General features: G+C 39.7%; 1 protein-coding gene across 1 annotated transcript; it reads right to left on the bottom strand.

The window, feature by feature from the left end:
• Window positions 1-10936: 10936 nt before the first annotated feature.
• Window positions 10937-12589, bottom strand: LOC147626474 (uncharacterized). The gene has a single exon (XM_086816535.1). The coding sequence runs from the start codon at window positions 12507-12509 to the stop codon at window positions 11325-11327; it is 1185 nt and encodes a 394-aa protein (XP_086672661.1). The 5' UTR covers window positions 12510-12589; the 3' UTR covers window positions 10937-11324.
• Between the last annotated feature and the right edge of the window lie 1962 nt (window positions 12590-14551).

The following is a 14551-nucleotide window of genomic DNA, read 5'->3' as shown; positions in this document are numbered from 1 at the left end:
ATGTGATAGAGAGTTTATCCCATTATTTTGTGAGGCATAATGGGGCTGATTTGCCTATCCATGTAGAAGTGGGCTTATAGATATTCACAGCAGATGTATTCAACTTGTTGCTTGTGATGGGTAACAAGGCATGTGGATCTTTATTGAATTTTTCATATTCTCTTTCATATGATGGCTGTTCAAGCATATTCTTATGGATTATATATTACAACAAGAGGGTATGGATTTTTCTATGCTATCGGCATGTGGATATTATACGCTTATGGTTCTATGTGTTTATAATCTTTGATGTAATGATATGTGAGATATATTTCTTTTGAAGGCCCTCCTAGTGCTATATAGCGCATTGGGAGGAAGGGGCATATTTATGATATCACTTTAATTGATGACACACATGTTCTTCATGATGATGTTTATGTGGATCATAGTCATGATGATCATGATGCTTATTCTTTTGATTATGATATCTTTTATGAGGCTATGTTTGAGTTAGAGTATTATGTGATGATCTAGATGATATTCTACTCGAGGAGCATACTCTTTATTTAGTACCTAATGCACATATGTGAAAGGTGGGATATGAAAAGGTTTGAGCATATAAAAGGTCCTAATAAAGCCTAAGAGTGTCTTCACACGCTAACACTGCCTCAATCCTATAGGTAAGCCGAAAAGGAGTTTGCCCTATAGCCACCTTATAGGAAGTCCTATAGGCCCACATTGCTGCTATTAATTTATGCTCCCAATCATTATGACTAGCTTCTATAATCTTGGTTAGGATACTATAAATGACTTTATTACCTGCCTATTGGCTTGAGGATAGTATGGTGATGACTTTCGATGTGTACCACAAAAAATCCAGTTATTCAATGACCTTATTGATAAAATAGGAACCAGCTTAAGGGAACACCCAAACCTTGATATGATATGCTCATATAAGAATTTGGCAGTTGTACGAGCATCCACCTTTCATATAGCTTTCACTTCTTCCCACTTCATGACATAGTCGGTGGGCAACAGTTACATATCAGACATGTGTTTATTAACATTCAAGGGGGCTGATGGGTCCAACAAATTCTATACCCCACTTTTCAAAATTTTATTGCATAATGATCAGTACCAAAGGCATTTTGTCTTATCTATGGGGAATGTTAAAACGTTGGCATTCATCACAGTGTTTAACGAATTCCACGGCATCACCAAACATAGTTGGCCACCATAATCTTACTTGTAAGATATTTTTGAGTTTAAAATGTCCACCGATGATCCCCCCACCATGGGCTTCTTCTAACATGGTCAGAAACTCATCGTTCCTTGACACACTGTCTAAGCATGTGATCTTTGCCTATCTTATATAGTTGACCAAATTGGTAAGGTGCTGCCAACTTACTAAGTAGCCTGACATCTTATCCTTTTTTAATATCTTGTTTTGTGGAAATCCATAGGCAAGGTATGTGGAGATTTCTTCGCTCCATTTTGGTACCAGTTTGAATAGCACAGTATTTAGTAGTCATCACCAATGGTAGGTTCTCCATTACTAGGGGTTCTTAACATGAGATCTGCTAATACAAGCTCGTCATCATGCAAGGCTTGTTGAAAAGATATAATAAATCTTGATGAGCCATAAAAAAGATGAATTTATTAGCTCTAACAGATAGTGTCTATACTTTTTCACTCTGCATACACCATGGCTAGTCCTTCCCTCTTGGTTATGGTATAATTCATCTCTACTTTATTGAGTTGTCAACATGCAAAGAAGGTTGGGTAATCTAGTTTATGCTCTCCTGGTTGTTGTGCTAAAACACACCCAATTGTGAAGTTTAATGCATCAATATGCACATGGAACATGCGATCTCAATTTGGTGGTCTCAAGATTGAAAATAGATTAGAGGGGAACAAGAGACACACCTAAACCATACTTACTCTTATTTCATCAACACACATCAAGTACAGAAGTTCCATACCTGTTAAAACCCTAAGATCTGTCTCTAGATAATTGTTATGCATAAACATGCATAAATCAGGCATAAATTCATCCACCCGCCCGAGCCCAAGGGATGCACACATGAATTATAATGAAATACATCATACCTTTACCTTGATGTCCCATACCATCAAGAGGTATAACTCCAATCCAATAGTATGTAGCTATAGTGTGTGAAATGGTAGGTGAGTAGTTATGATCCTCTACACATGAGAGCATAACATAACCTAGCCTCAAGCTAACATCAAGAGACCATAGCCTGAGCCTCAAGATAACATAGCCTTGGCCCTCAAGATAACATCAAGAGACCATTCCTTGAGTGTGCCCCATGCCCCTATTATATAGGAGGGCCCTCAAGTGACTCTTGACTCTCCATTTCCCATGTGTGACCCTTGGATGCCTGACCCTAACCTCAACCCTGAAGGTTAGTCCTAACCCTTGCTCCACTAGAGCTTGTTCCCATGCTCCCATGCTCACAAGCCTAATGTGGGTTAGCCTCCTAGTATATGCACACATAACGTGCATATAACAATACCTTTCCTTCATTGCACACCACAAAACATAGCACATTTCCTCATGAAAAGTTCACACTGAAATAAACCTTATGCTAATGTCCACACACTTGGTTAGTTGGGCACGACCATTATTATCCACACACACACACTGCTAGATTGATGTCCACATGCTACTGCTATCCACTAGTTCCCACAATAAGCTTGCATCTCAACAGTCTCCCTCGAGCTCACCATATCCATCTCATGTGCTCCAACCCTATCTTTGAAGTACTCAAGCTTCTCTTTACCAAGTGGTTTGGTAAAGATATCTGCAACCTGCTCTTAAGTCTTCACATATGTCAACTCTATCTGTCCATCCACCAACACTTTCTCCTTGATGAAATGATAGTGGACCTCTATGTGTTTGGTCCTCGCATGATAAACCGGATTACTTGCCAACTGTATGTGTTTGGTCCTCGCATGATAAACCGGATTACTTGCCAACTTGCCAACTGTATGCTACTCATGTTGTCACAATGTATGACAACTTTCCCATCACATTGCTGCCCAAATCTTCAAGTAGCTTCTTTAACGAAACCACTTCACATATACAGCCATAGATGCATCTCTATACTCTGCTTCCATGCTAGATAAAACAACTGTGGGTTGCTTTCTCTACTCCAACATACCAATGCACTTCCCAATGTGAAAGAATAGCCACTAGTAGATCTTTTGTCATAAGAACTACTTGCCTAATCTGTGTCTGTACATCCATGAATAGCCATACCTTTGCCATACTCATAAAAGAGCCCATAATGTGCTATAGCTTTCATATATCTCAAGATTCTTCTCACTGTATCCAAATTTGGTTTTCTTGGGCTTTTCATAAACTGACTCACAAGCCCACTGCATAGCATAAATCCGGTCTAGTGATAGTCATGTATATCAAACTGCAACTATCTTTCTATACATTATCACATCCTGAATCTCTTTACATTCTGCTCCAATGGTGTGCTCATTGGATTACAACCTATCATGCCATATTTTGCTAGCATATTCAATGTATATTGCCTTGAACCAACCAAATTCCTTTCTTTGTTTTCACCACTTCAATGCCAAGGAAGCATCTCATTTCTCCCAATTCTTTCATGTCGAATTCACCACATAATGAAGCTTTCACATCAACAATCACCTGCTTGAATCACCAGTCACATAATGAAGCTTTCACATCAACAATCACCTGCTTGAATCACCAGTCACATAATCAAGTCATCTACATAGATGCAATCTCACCACAATACCATTTGCTATCTTTTTTTGCATATAGTGATGAATTTGATGTTCCCACATGAAAACCAATCTTATGAGATACCTTCTTATTATGTCTGTCCAAGCATGTGGTGCTTGCTTCAACATACAAATCCTTCTTAAACTTACATACGTGTGGGATAATCAGGATGCACATAATCTTCTAGCTTCTCCATAAACACCTCTTCTTGTTGCAGTTCACCATTTAGAAATGCCTTCTTTACATCCATTTGATGCATTTTCCAACCTTTTGATGTAGCCAATGCAATCACACATCTCACTATTCCCATCTTAGCAAACGGGGCTAAACGTTTCATCTCGTAATCCAAACCATGTGTATGTGCATATCTCTTTGCGAACCAGCCTTGATTTATGCCTTTTTATTGATCCATCTGACTTACATTTCACTTTATACACCCATTTTCAACAAATGACATTCTTTCCACTTGGTAATACAACCAAATCCCATGTATCATTATGTACCAAGGTATCCATTTCTTTATCCATTGCTTTCTCCCATACATGCTTTCCAATAGGTTCTCCAAAACATGATGGTTCCACATGCTTCACCATTGATGTAACCTATGCATAATGCGTTGCATACCCTTCATATGTCAATCTCTCCCCACTAGATACCTTATCCTTTGTGACCTTTTCAAAACCTATGCATAATGCGTTGCATACCCTTCATATGTCAATCTCTCCCCACTAGATACCTTATCCTTTGTGACCTTTTCAAAACCTATGGATTACTTTGTAAACCTAGTACTCTACAATGTGGAGGAACGTATCTCTCTTACCTTGCACCTAGAGTATTTAAGGCTGGGATGTCAAGTTCTTCATCTAGAATTTTTGAGCTAAATGACTCATAACTTGTTATGCCAATTTCTTCAACCTTATTTTTTCCTTTTTCAACAACAGTTCCACTTTTGCTCACACTACCATGTCTCAACCTTCCTGACCATGTACTTACATTATCACTTCTACTAGAGGTTTCACCTAGCCCAAAAACAATGAAGTAGAACTCTCTTTTGGGCAAGTTCACATGCACATCTGCATCTATGTCATCAACCATAACATCCTCTTTATTTTTGTACCAACTTTCCAACTCATCAAACACCACATCTCTAGAAATAAGCACATGTCTAGTTTCCAAATTGTAACATTTATAAGCCTTTCTGTCTTGTGCATAACCAATGAATATGCACTTCTTAGCCTTTGGATCCAACTTCCTTCTTTTCTCATCCGCAATACTTCCACCAAAAACCTTGAGATGCTCAAACTTGTCATCCTCATCTCAGGAGAACTCTTATGTATGGCAGCTCAGGTGTCTTATTCAAGATGTACACCATTGTAGCACATGCTTTTGCCCAATAATATAAAAGTATACTCTTCTCATTCATCAATGATCTTACTTCACATATTACTCGATTCTTTCTCTCATCAATCCTATTTTGCTGAGGAGTATACCTATATGTAAGTTGTCGTCTAATACCATGCTCTCTCAAGAACCCATCAAATGCATGTGAGATATACTCACCACCATATGTCCTCAAACATTTAATCCAATGACCATATTGCTTTTCCACAAGGGCTTTGAATTCTTTTTGAACTTGCTCAATGCTTCACTCTTCTCTTTTAAAAAGTAAATCCATATCATCCTGCTGTTTCCCAAATTGACATGCATCACAAACATGTGTACTCCCATTATATTTGAATGTTGGTAGACCACCACAACAATGCCCTTTGTTTACATATATTTTAGCTTTTGTATGTTCACATGGCCAATCCTTTTGTGCCAAATATAAATGTCTAGCACTATTCCATGACTATGAGAAAACATGGCTAGCTTAAAATCTCGAATGCTTGCATCTAGCTTGAATAATCTCCCTTATTTTTTACCTTTGGAAATCAATTTGCAGCCATGAAAAGTACTCAACAAAACATCCATGCTCATTAAATATCACATATAATCCTTGTTCTATCTTTTGTCCCAAAATATGCCAAACTCTTTGTAGACAGCACATACAACACCTCAGACATAGTTTTCACTCTACCATCATGCATCCTCAATGGTATACTACCAACATGTTTAATAGGATGTTGAGTATCATCACTTGTAGCAACATAACCCTGAGTTTGTGTATGCATCATGTTATCAAACCCATGGCATGTCATGTGGTTTGATGCACCTAAATTCATATACCATGTTTCATCACTCTCTTTGCATGACATCATAGTACCCATCACATGCTTCATAGACGAACAAATGATATGTATGTCCTTCATTGCTAGATGATGCATAATTATCATGTTGCACTCTACTACCCCACGAATATCATTTTGCTTTTTGTAGCAATCTCTAGCCATATGTCCAAGTTTACCAAAATAATGACACTCAATGCCATGCATATTCTGCTATTGTGGTTGCTAACAACCTCTACCATGAGATCCAGATCTCCCTCTAGCATGAGGGTAAAAACCTCTACCACCACATGAACCAAATGATGGCTGTGACTCTTGTTGTTGTTGTGGTGGCTTGTCATGCCAACCACGTCCACCTGTACGTCCTCTTGAACTAGATATGCCCCTGCTTCTAGCACCTCTATGCGTGTAGAATGCAATGATCAAGGCATTTTTGAGAGTCTCATATGCCCTCTAGCATTCTTCGGTCCACTCAAAGATGATGAGTAGCCACATAGAGGAGTCTTACTATGTTGACATATAGGATTATGAACCATCTATAGTAACCAATGTGTCCTATGAAACACTGGATGCCCTTGAAGCTAGTTAGTAGTGGCAACTCAAGGATGAGTCTCTCCTTTCTGTGATTAGTCAACATTCCTCCATGCTCTCAACGATGATTATTGTCCTCCATGCTCAACGATGATTGCGCAGAGATGATGTTTCCTAAAATCAATCTGTGTTGAACCCAAAATCAGTATTCCACAGGGTTGAGATAGATTCGATATAACCAACATCTTTCTAATACCTTTCTTAGAGACACCATCATAGAGATGTGCCTTCCATTTAGAATTGACACAAAGGTCAACCATAAGGCTTCATCAATAATTTCAAGAGATACTCCTTATATGTTGTGCACATCAATCTTTGAAAGGTTCTTAGGGCATTAGTTAAGCCAAATAGCATGACTTTGTATGTATACATGACTTATTGTGTGTAGTGAGTACAATTTTGTAATGTCTTTGAGGGGGTCTACTTGGTAATGGCCTAAGAATCCATACAATTTTGTAATGGCCTTTGAGGGGGTCTATCTCCACTTGGTAAGGCACCTTGCATGTGACTCGCTCAAGCATGTTCTTTATAAATGGCAACGGAAGATAGTGGTCCTTGATATAGTGGCTGTATTAACCTTTTTAAGGTAACTCAAACTTTAAACTTTATATTCTTCTTGGAAACTACCACTATGGGGGATACCCATTCCGTATGTTCAAGAAGAACTCCCATTCTTCTTGGGAAATATCACTTGGTCTTTGACATTGACCTTTTAATAAAGGTTAACACAAACTCTAATCTTCTTGGGAGTTTTCTTGGGCACTATCACTACATTTTGTATGTTCTAAATGATTCTGATATCAATGAACCTATCTATTTTCTCCCATCCAAGAGTACTTGGGAATCAGTAGACTCTAGTCCTAGCTCCTTCCACAATGGGAATAGTGTGCTTGCTTGACCACCTTAGGATAGGTTTTCACGTTTATGTACTTCCATGATGCAAAGTAGCCTTAGAAGTTTGAGAGTAGATTGATAAGGTCTTTCTCCTCATCCAAAGCCAAATCCTTCCCAATGTACTATTGGAAGGCTAAAATTGTAAAGTTAGCCTTGAGCATGGGCCTTTGATGTAACCATTTTATTTGGGAAAAAAAATAAAAAATTTCTCCAAAAAAATATCCTCCTCTTGTTGTTGTGTGTAAGAGGTAACCAAGATTCTTAATATAGAGTGTCATCTTCTTCTTGTTCCCACTCATAAAATTAAGTGGGGATAAGCAAGAGAACAACGACACTCTTGAGTTCAAAACACAACTTGATTAAACACATCATAAGTACATTCGCAACATGAAAGAAATATCAGTAAAGATCATGTGTTAAGGCCTCTAAATATAAGAACAATTGGCTTTGCTAAAAGGGTCGGCCCCCTTCATTCATATACGAGGAATGTTCCATAACGTCAATAAAAAGGGATTAAAAAAACGTACTATACAAGAGAGGAAATGATATAGCATGTATCCTATAGCTAGGATTCACAAGAAGAGAGAGAGAGAGAGAGAGAGAGAGAGAGAGAGAGAGAGAGAGAGAGAGAGAGAGACCCCACATGCTATCTAAATTCTACATGAGAACTTGGTCCTAACAAAAATAGTTTAGTGTACATGAACTTATCAAAAATTTTAATAAGGATAGATACCCACCCAAGAAGTTTGAGCATATGCACTACACCATATCTAGCCCCACTTTTCAAATTTCCTCATATGGTTACAACATCAATATCTTTGCTTAAGAAGTTGACCCATTTGGCCATCATGGTAGGTATTCACAAAGTATTCAAGAATGCCATAATGGTTCAATCAATTTGTTATAGGAAATTTCTACAAAGCTAACTGTAGTTTTGTACACCAATAAGCATAGAGCTTCAAAAGCCACAAGGGTATGCTAGTAAATGTGCCTATGCTAATACCTTAGGTATTAGTAAATGTGCCTATGCTAATACCTTAGGTATTAGTAAATGTGCCTATGCTAATACTTTAGGTATTAGTTTAATAAAATGACTTTACATGTATTTGTCAAGTCTTGATTCCTAATAAGAGAACTTCTCCACTTTCCCTCGTGGTTTGATTCACATTTGTCTTAATTATTGCAAGCTCTTATCTAATTTGCATGTACCATGGGTCTAAGAAATCTAATGAGCTAATGAATTTAAAGTTTTGGTAAAAGAAAAAGTTTTATGGATGTGAGCTTTAAGTACTAATTCTTCTTGCTTATGAAGTAAATATCTTGCTTGAAAGATTGTGCTTTGAGAGGGAGGCAAATCTTAAGTGATTGTGGTGCAAGTGGGTTGTGGAAGAGTAGAACAAACAAGTGGACAAGTGTGTTGAGAGCAGAGAGAAACAAACAAGTGGATGTGCTAGAGATGGGAGTGAAAAATGGTGTTTATGCTAGGATAGAGTCTTCATAAGAAATATCTTATTTTGAAATCCACAAGGCTTAAAATGGGAGTACATTGATATTAGGCATGTGAAATGTATGGTGTCCATTTAGATGCGTTATCTCTAACCCATACCCCATGTTGGAGAAAAGAGACACTTTAAAAACCTTTATTCTAATCATACACGCATAGTCCACACACTAGATCTTCCAAGCATCCAATCCTCTCTACATTGTAATGAAGTTTACATGTTTGTGATATCTCTTGCTTAATGTGTTTTCTTTTTCTACCCATTTTTTGTTGAGTCCATGTATTCTCTATCATGGCATGCTCTCTTTGATTTGCAAGTACTAGGATATTTGGGAGCCTTCAAATTTTCTAATGAGCCTATGCATTGTAGATTTTGTAAGAGCCATGGGATTAAAGGTTGTATAGTGGTGAAAAACATACATGATTCTTCTCCTTGAGTTAGCTATAAGGAATCCCTCTTCCTTAAATTCCATTTCATTGACTAGAAGGAAGCCTGGAATGGCTAGCTATTGGTGTTATTGAGTTGTAGGAGACTAGCATAGTAAGCAAAGGGAAACTAGTTTATGGAACTTATAGATTTGGAGGTGGGAAGTGTTATCAATCTAGGCTTGAGAGCCCCATCAAGAGAGAAATATCATGTTAAGAAAACCATGAGGAATGGAATGGGATTAATGTGTGAGAATGAGCTCTAAATTGGTAGAAAACCACCAACAAATATAAACCTTCTTTTGTGGCTGTGTATGTATTGGAGTACTAACTTGCAAGAAATGCATTTCTTGTTTAGGAGAGGGCCCTCACTAGAAAGAGTTCCATGAGTGATGCAACCCTCACCATGACTGAATATCAGTGCAGAGAAGTGGTTTGGGCTTAGGGTGGAAAATAAGGAGAACTTGTAGGACTTAGAGATTGTTTGGTAATCTACTTAACTTGGTAGCATAAGCTACTTCAACAAGAATCTATATGAACCCTAAAAATGCATAAAACCTATGAAAACTTTTGCAATAAAGCATAGTGTAGCTCTTCTTGGCAATAACTAAAGGTAGGAATGGATAGGACTAGGGAACCACCTTAGGCCTTGCACAAGAACCATTGCAATGGCATAGACCCTTCATTGACTTGTGTCGCTAACCATGAAAGATATTCATGTGCTTTGTAGTAACCAATTTAGCAAAGTTATGGTACCGTTGCCAAAGACTAGGACCATTGGGAAGCCTGTTAAGGTGGGTTGGGACTAGGCAAAACACTTCAAAACCAAAATTTATCCCAAGAGGGGTGTAATTCAAAAACTTGAGTGTATTAGATCTATACTAAACTACAAGCCCAAGTTTGGTTTTCATGCACAAAGGGGCCATTTATTCTTGTGCGCAAGCAAAGCTTTCATATAGACACAATTATGTGATGTAACCAAGTTCATGCTCGCATAAGGGATCCTTCTATACATGCAAACTATCTTACACAAGCAAAACAGAGAGAATTTATTGCTCAATAATATTGTTGATACATATATGGCTTGCAAGTTGTACATGTGCTTCATGATTGGAGCTTAAATGGCTCCTCTATTGCTTTGATAGAGGGTGTGATATCCAAGGATAATGAGGGTTCTGGCCATGTTACAATGCACAAAGATGATTAGTGATTATGGGCCCTTTTTAGGCCTTCCAAAAACCTCTATTTGAATGGCTACATGTCACCATACTGATCCCAATCCATAGACTAAAAGTATCCTACATAAGGTTCCTTAAGGGCTTCAAACCATGGGTACCATCCCTTTGAACCAAGGTTAGGGAGAAGATAGGTTCTGCTCAACCTAGAACTTGTTCAATTTCTAAGAGAACCTTCTCAAATTAAGGGGAAAGAAAACCACCCCTTCAAAAATGTCAAGATTTAGTTATATTTGTTTCCTTCTACATTTTGCAGGTCAAAAAATAATGCATGAAGAGCATAAATATTTTACACCACAAAGCACCAAATACTGTTTCATTTCATCTGTAATCCCTTGTGGGTAACGCCATAGCTATGTCCAAGAGCATTTCTACACTCTGAGACAATAGATACATACAACAAAAAAGAGTAATGGAAAGCAAAAGCAAAATGAGATGCAGGAACCATTGCTTCCACATACAGGCTAGTAGAAACCTAAGATAACCCTCCTCCTTAATGCTGATAAGATCTATCATAAAAAATCTAGCAGGAAAGACCACCCTAGGTAGATTTTTCCACCCCCCTTTTGTCACAAATTTGAGACATATATTACTCTATGATCTTGGAAGCAATTGGTTCCCTCAACTCTCATTTCTTTTGGCATGCTAATAATCTGATAATAAAGACAAGATCAAGAGACTAAGACCCACTATTTCTCTCTTGGAGACTCTGGAAAGAGATTAAGGAGGGTTGGATCACCATGCCTTGGCCTCTGAGAGCGTAAGAAGAAGCCCTTTCTTGCGATGGCTAGCTCCTCGTCATGCCTTGTGTTAGAGCCCATGCCCATACCAAGCTTCAAGCTAGAACCCATGTCCATGCCGTGATGTAAGCTTGGGCCCATATCCATAGCTTTGCCCTCTTCTGCTCCAACCTCCATAGCTTTGGCCTCATATGAAGATAAGGCGGCGGACACTGCGACAGTTGTTGTGGAGCTGCCTTGGCTTGTGGTGGGCGTAACAGGAAGACATATCTTCTCAAAATCAGAGGCGAGCGGCGTGACAGGGCTGGGCACCAGAGGGGGCAGGTCCCTGCAGCTGGTAGAGAGCCTTTCAAGAACCTTGGTCGACTTCCTTCTCTCTAGTAGCTTTGTGGTGGTGGCGGTGGTGGTGGTGGTGGCGGCGGCGGCGGTGGCTGGCCTCCGGGTACTCCCGAAGTCAGTAAGCTTTGGAGTTATGATGGTTGTCGTAGGGGGGCTGGGGTTTTCTTGCCTCACATTGCCCTTATTGTCTGCACCGCTTCGATTGATCGTCCGAGCAGGCATGGTTACAGGCATCAGATCCTTGTCGCCGCTTGCTGCGCCGGTCAGCTGGTGTACAACCTCGCGGAAATTCGAGCAATGGGTGTGGATGATGGTGTCTCTATCAGTATGAGTGATAGAAATTGACGGTGCTACTGAGCCCTTGCTGCCCCTTCTGGCGCCAGGGCTGAGACAGCCAGCGGAAGAGGCACCAGGCTTCTTCATGGGCGAAGGCTTGATGGAAGTGAGTTTCTTGTCTTTCTCATCGCGATCGCGGTCGAGGCGGTCGCCGCTGCTGTAGCTGCTGCTGTTGGCGGGGGAGCTGCCCTTGGGGCTAGGGCTAGGGCTAGGGTTAAGGGTAGGGCAAGGGTAAAGGTTTGCTGAGAGGGGGGAGGAGGAGGCGAGTTGCTGAAGGTGCTGGGGAGGGGTGGGGGGCATGGTGGGGGGGAAATTAGGGTTTAGCAGAGGAGGATGGGAGGGGTCAGGGGGGGGAGAGAAGCCCAAAAACTGCAGAACGGCATAGGTTGGGACAGGGGAGTCCGGGAGGCTAATGGGGACGTATACACGAGGACCGGCAGCAGGAGAAGCAGGCTCCATGGAGCGAGCAGGCAAGCCTTGCGCATCAAAAAACAGGAGAGGAGCAAGAAACAGCCCAACAAACACGAAGGCACTGCCTGGAAAGCTATGCCGGCCAAATATGAGCAAGGCTATTTAGCAGAGCTACCTCCACATTTGGTGCGCCCACCGACAAACTAGCCATTTTCCTACATTTCAACTGCTATAATTGGACACTCTCTCAACCGGCCATAGCCGGTGTCGGTGACCCTACCTTGACCTGTTCTCCTTTTACTGGTCCCCTTCCTTCCCGGTCAATACGCGGTCACTCCCCCTGGCCCCACTGCCACGCCATCAATGCTCTCTTATATATTAAGTCCCTTTGAATCAAAGTCAAATTGGACTTCCGTGACTAGAAGCCCTTCCCCCCTGAGGCTGGCACCATAGTAGGGTCAAGCAATTAAAAGAAAACCTTATAAATAGGTGTTCAGGAAACCCCCTTTTTTTATCCTCAGGAGGAACACACACACACACACTTTTTCTTTCAGGGAGCGGTGGGCCACAATTGAACCCGCATCCACGTCCCAGCAAGAGGACAAAGTAGGTGGGCCACAATTGAACCCGCATCCAAGAGGAGACAGTACTTGTTCGAGAAACTTAGGAAACAATGGGCAATGAGCACACACATTTCCCCCTCTTTTTTCATTAAGCACAAAATTTGATGATAAAAAGCATTACTTTTTGAAAATTTCACTCCAATATTGCATTTTTGTCAACTGACTAAATTCCTCTAAGACTCTAGAGACTTGCATCTTTGTCAACTATCTAAATTTCTTTTAGAGACATTGACTCAACTACGGCCATTTCGGATTTTCAACTGGCTAAAGGATAAGCTAAGGGCTACCCTTTCACAAACACTGTCAATGTAAGTTGTCCCTTGAAGCTTCAAATTTCAATACGTTTTTTCTCACACGGAGACACACCTACTTTTTAAAAATTTCACACCAATATTGTATTTTTGTCAACCGGCTAAATTCCTTTAAGACTCTAGAGACTTGTGTCTTTGTCAACTAGCTAAACCCTTTCTAGAGAACACAGACTCAACTACGACCATTTCAGATTTTGAATTAACTGAAGGATAAGCCAAGCCTACCCTTTTACAAACACTGTCAATGTAAGTTGTCGCTTGAAGCTTCAAATTTCAATACGTTTTTTCTTATAGGAGACATACCTACTTCTTTCAAACAACTTAGCTCCCAGCTCATAAAATATGATGAATTGAGTAGTTTTGTAATCAAAAAAATTTGAGAAAAATCTTGTAAAGAGAGATTTTGAGATTGGAGTAGAAAATAGAGAACTCATTGGCAAATGAAATGTGTGTGTGAAGAGAGAGAGAGAGAGAGAGAGAGAGAGAGAGAGAGAGAGAGAGAGAGAGAGAGAGAGAGAGAGAGAGAGAGAGAGAACAAAGTGCAAGCTAAGCTGAACTCTAACCCTACATGGTCAACAAAATGGAAGTGAAACCAGAGAAGCTTCTCACTAAACAATACTTCAGTCAACAAAAGAAAATTTGCTTAAAAGGTAACACAAGCTTGAGTTTGTCTAGATGTAGAGTGATTGTAGAAAAAACTTGGAAATAGCTCATCTCATGGATTGTGTGTGTAGATATCATTTACTAGAGAAGCACTCTATTTAAAGAAGGCTCAAAAGGTAACACAAGTTTAAGTTTGTCTAGATTTAGAGTAATTATAGAAAAAACTTGGAAACAAATCGCGTGAATAGGTATTGTTTACTAGAGAAACACCCTATTCAAAAAGGCTCTTTATATGTTGAGAATATTCTCAATCTTACTCGAACTTTTGGCCAACCTAGATGGAAATATTCCCCTTTTTTATTGATTTGACATTGATTTCAAACGGTGCTAACTCCTTGGTTGATTTTTGAACTATCACTAAACTCAAATGCTTTGAATTTTGCAATTATTCATAATTCATAAAGTTAAAAAAGCTAGTAAAATCTAGAATAATATAGGTCCATAGAGCTCCTACCTAACTACTAGGAGATGGAAATTTTCTCCTTTTTTAATG

This window comes from Cibotium barometz, chromosome 22 (assembly GCF_041138505.1).
Source record: "Cibotium barometz isolate CiBa-2024 chromosome 22, ASM4113850v1, whole genome shotgun sequence".
Taxonomy (NCBI): domain Eukaryota; kingdom Viridiplantae; phylum Streptophyta; class Polypodiopsida; order Cyatheales; family Cibotiaceae; genus Cibotium; species Cibotium barometz.
The sequence above is the reverse complement of the archived record's forward strand: the minus strand, read 5'-3'. Positions and strand labels throughout refer to the sequence as shown.

Bases quoted from the DNA above. Each gene is read 5' to 3' on its own strand.
- LOC147626474 (XM_086816535.1), bottom strand. From the start codon at position 12,509: ATGGAGCCTGCTTCTCCTGCTGCCGGTCCTCGTGTATACGTCCCCATT.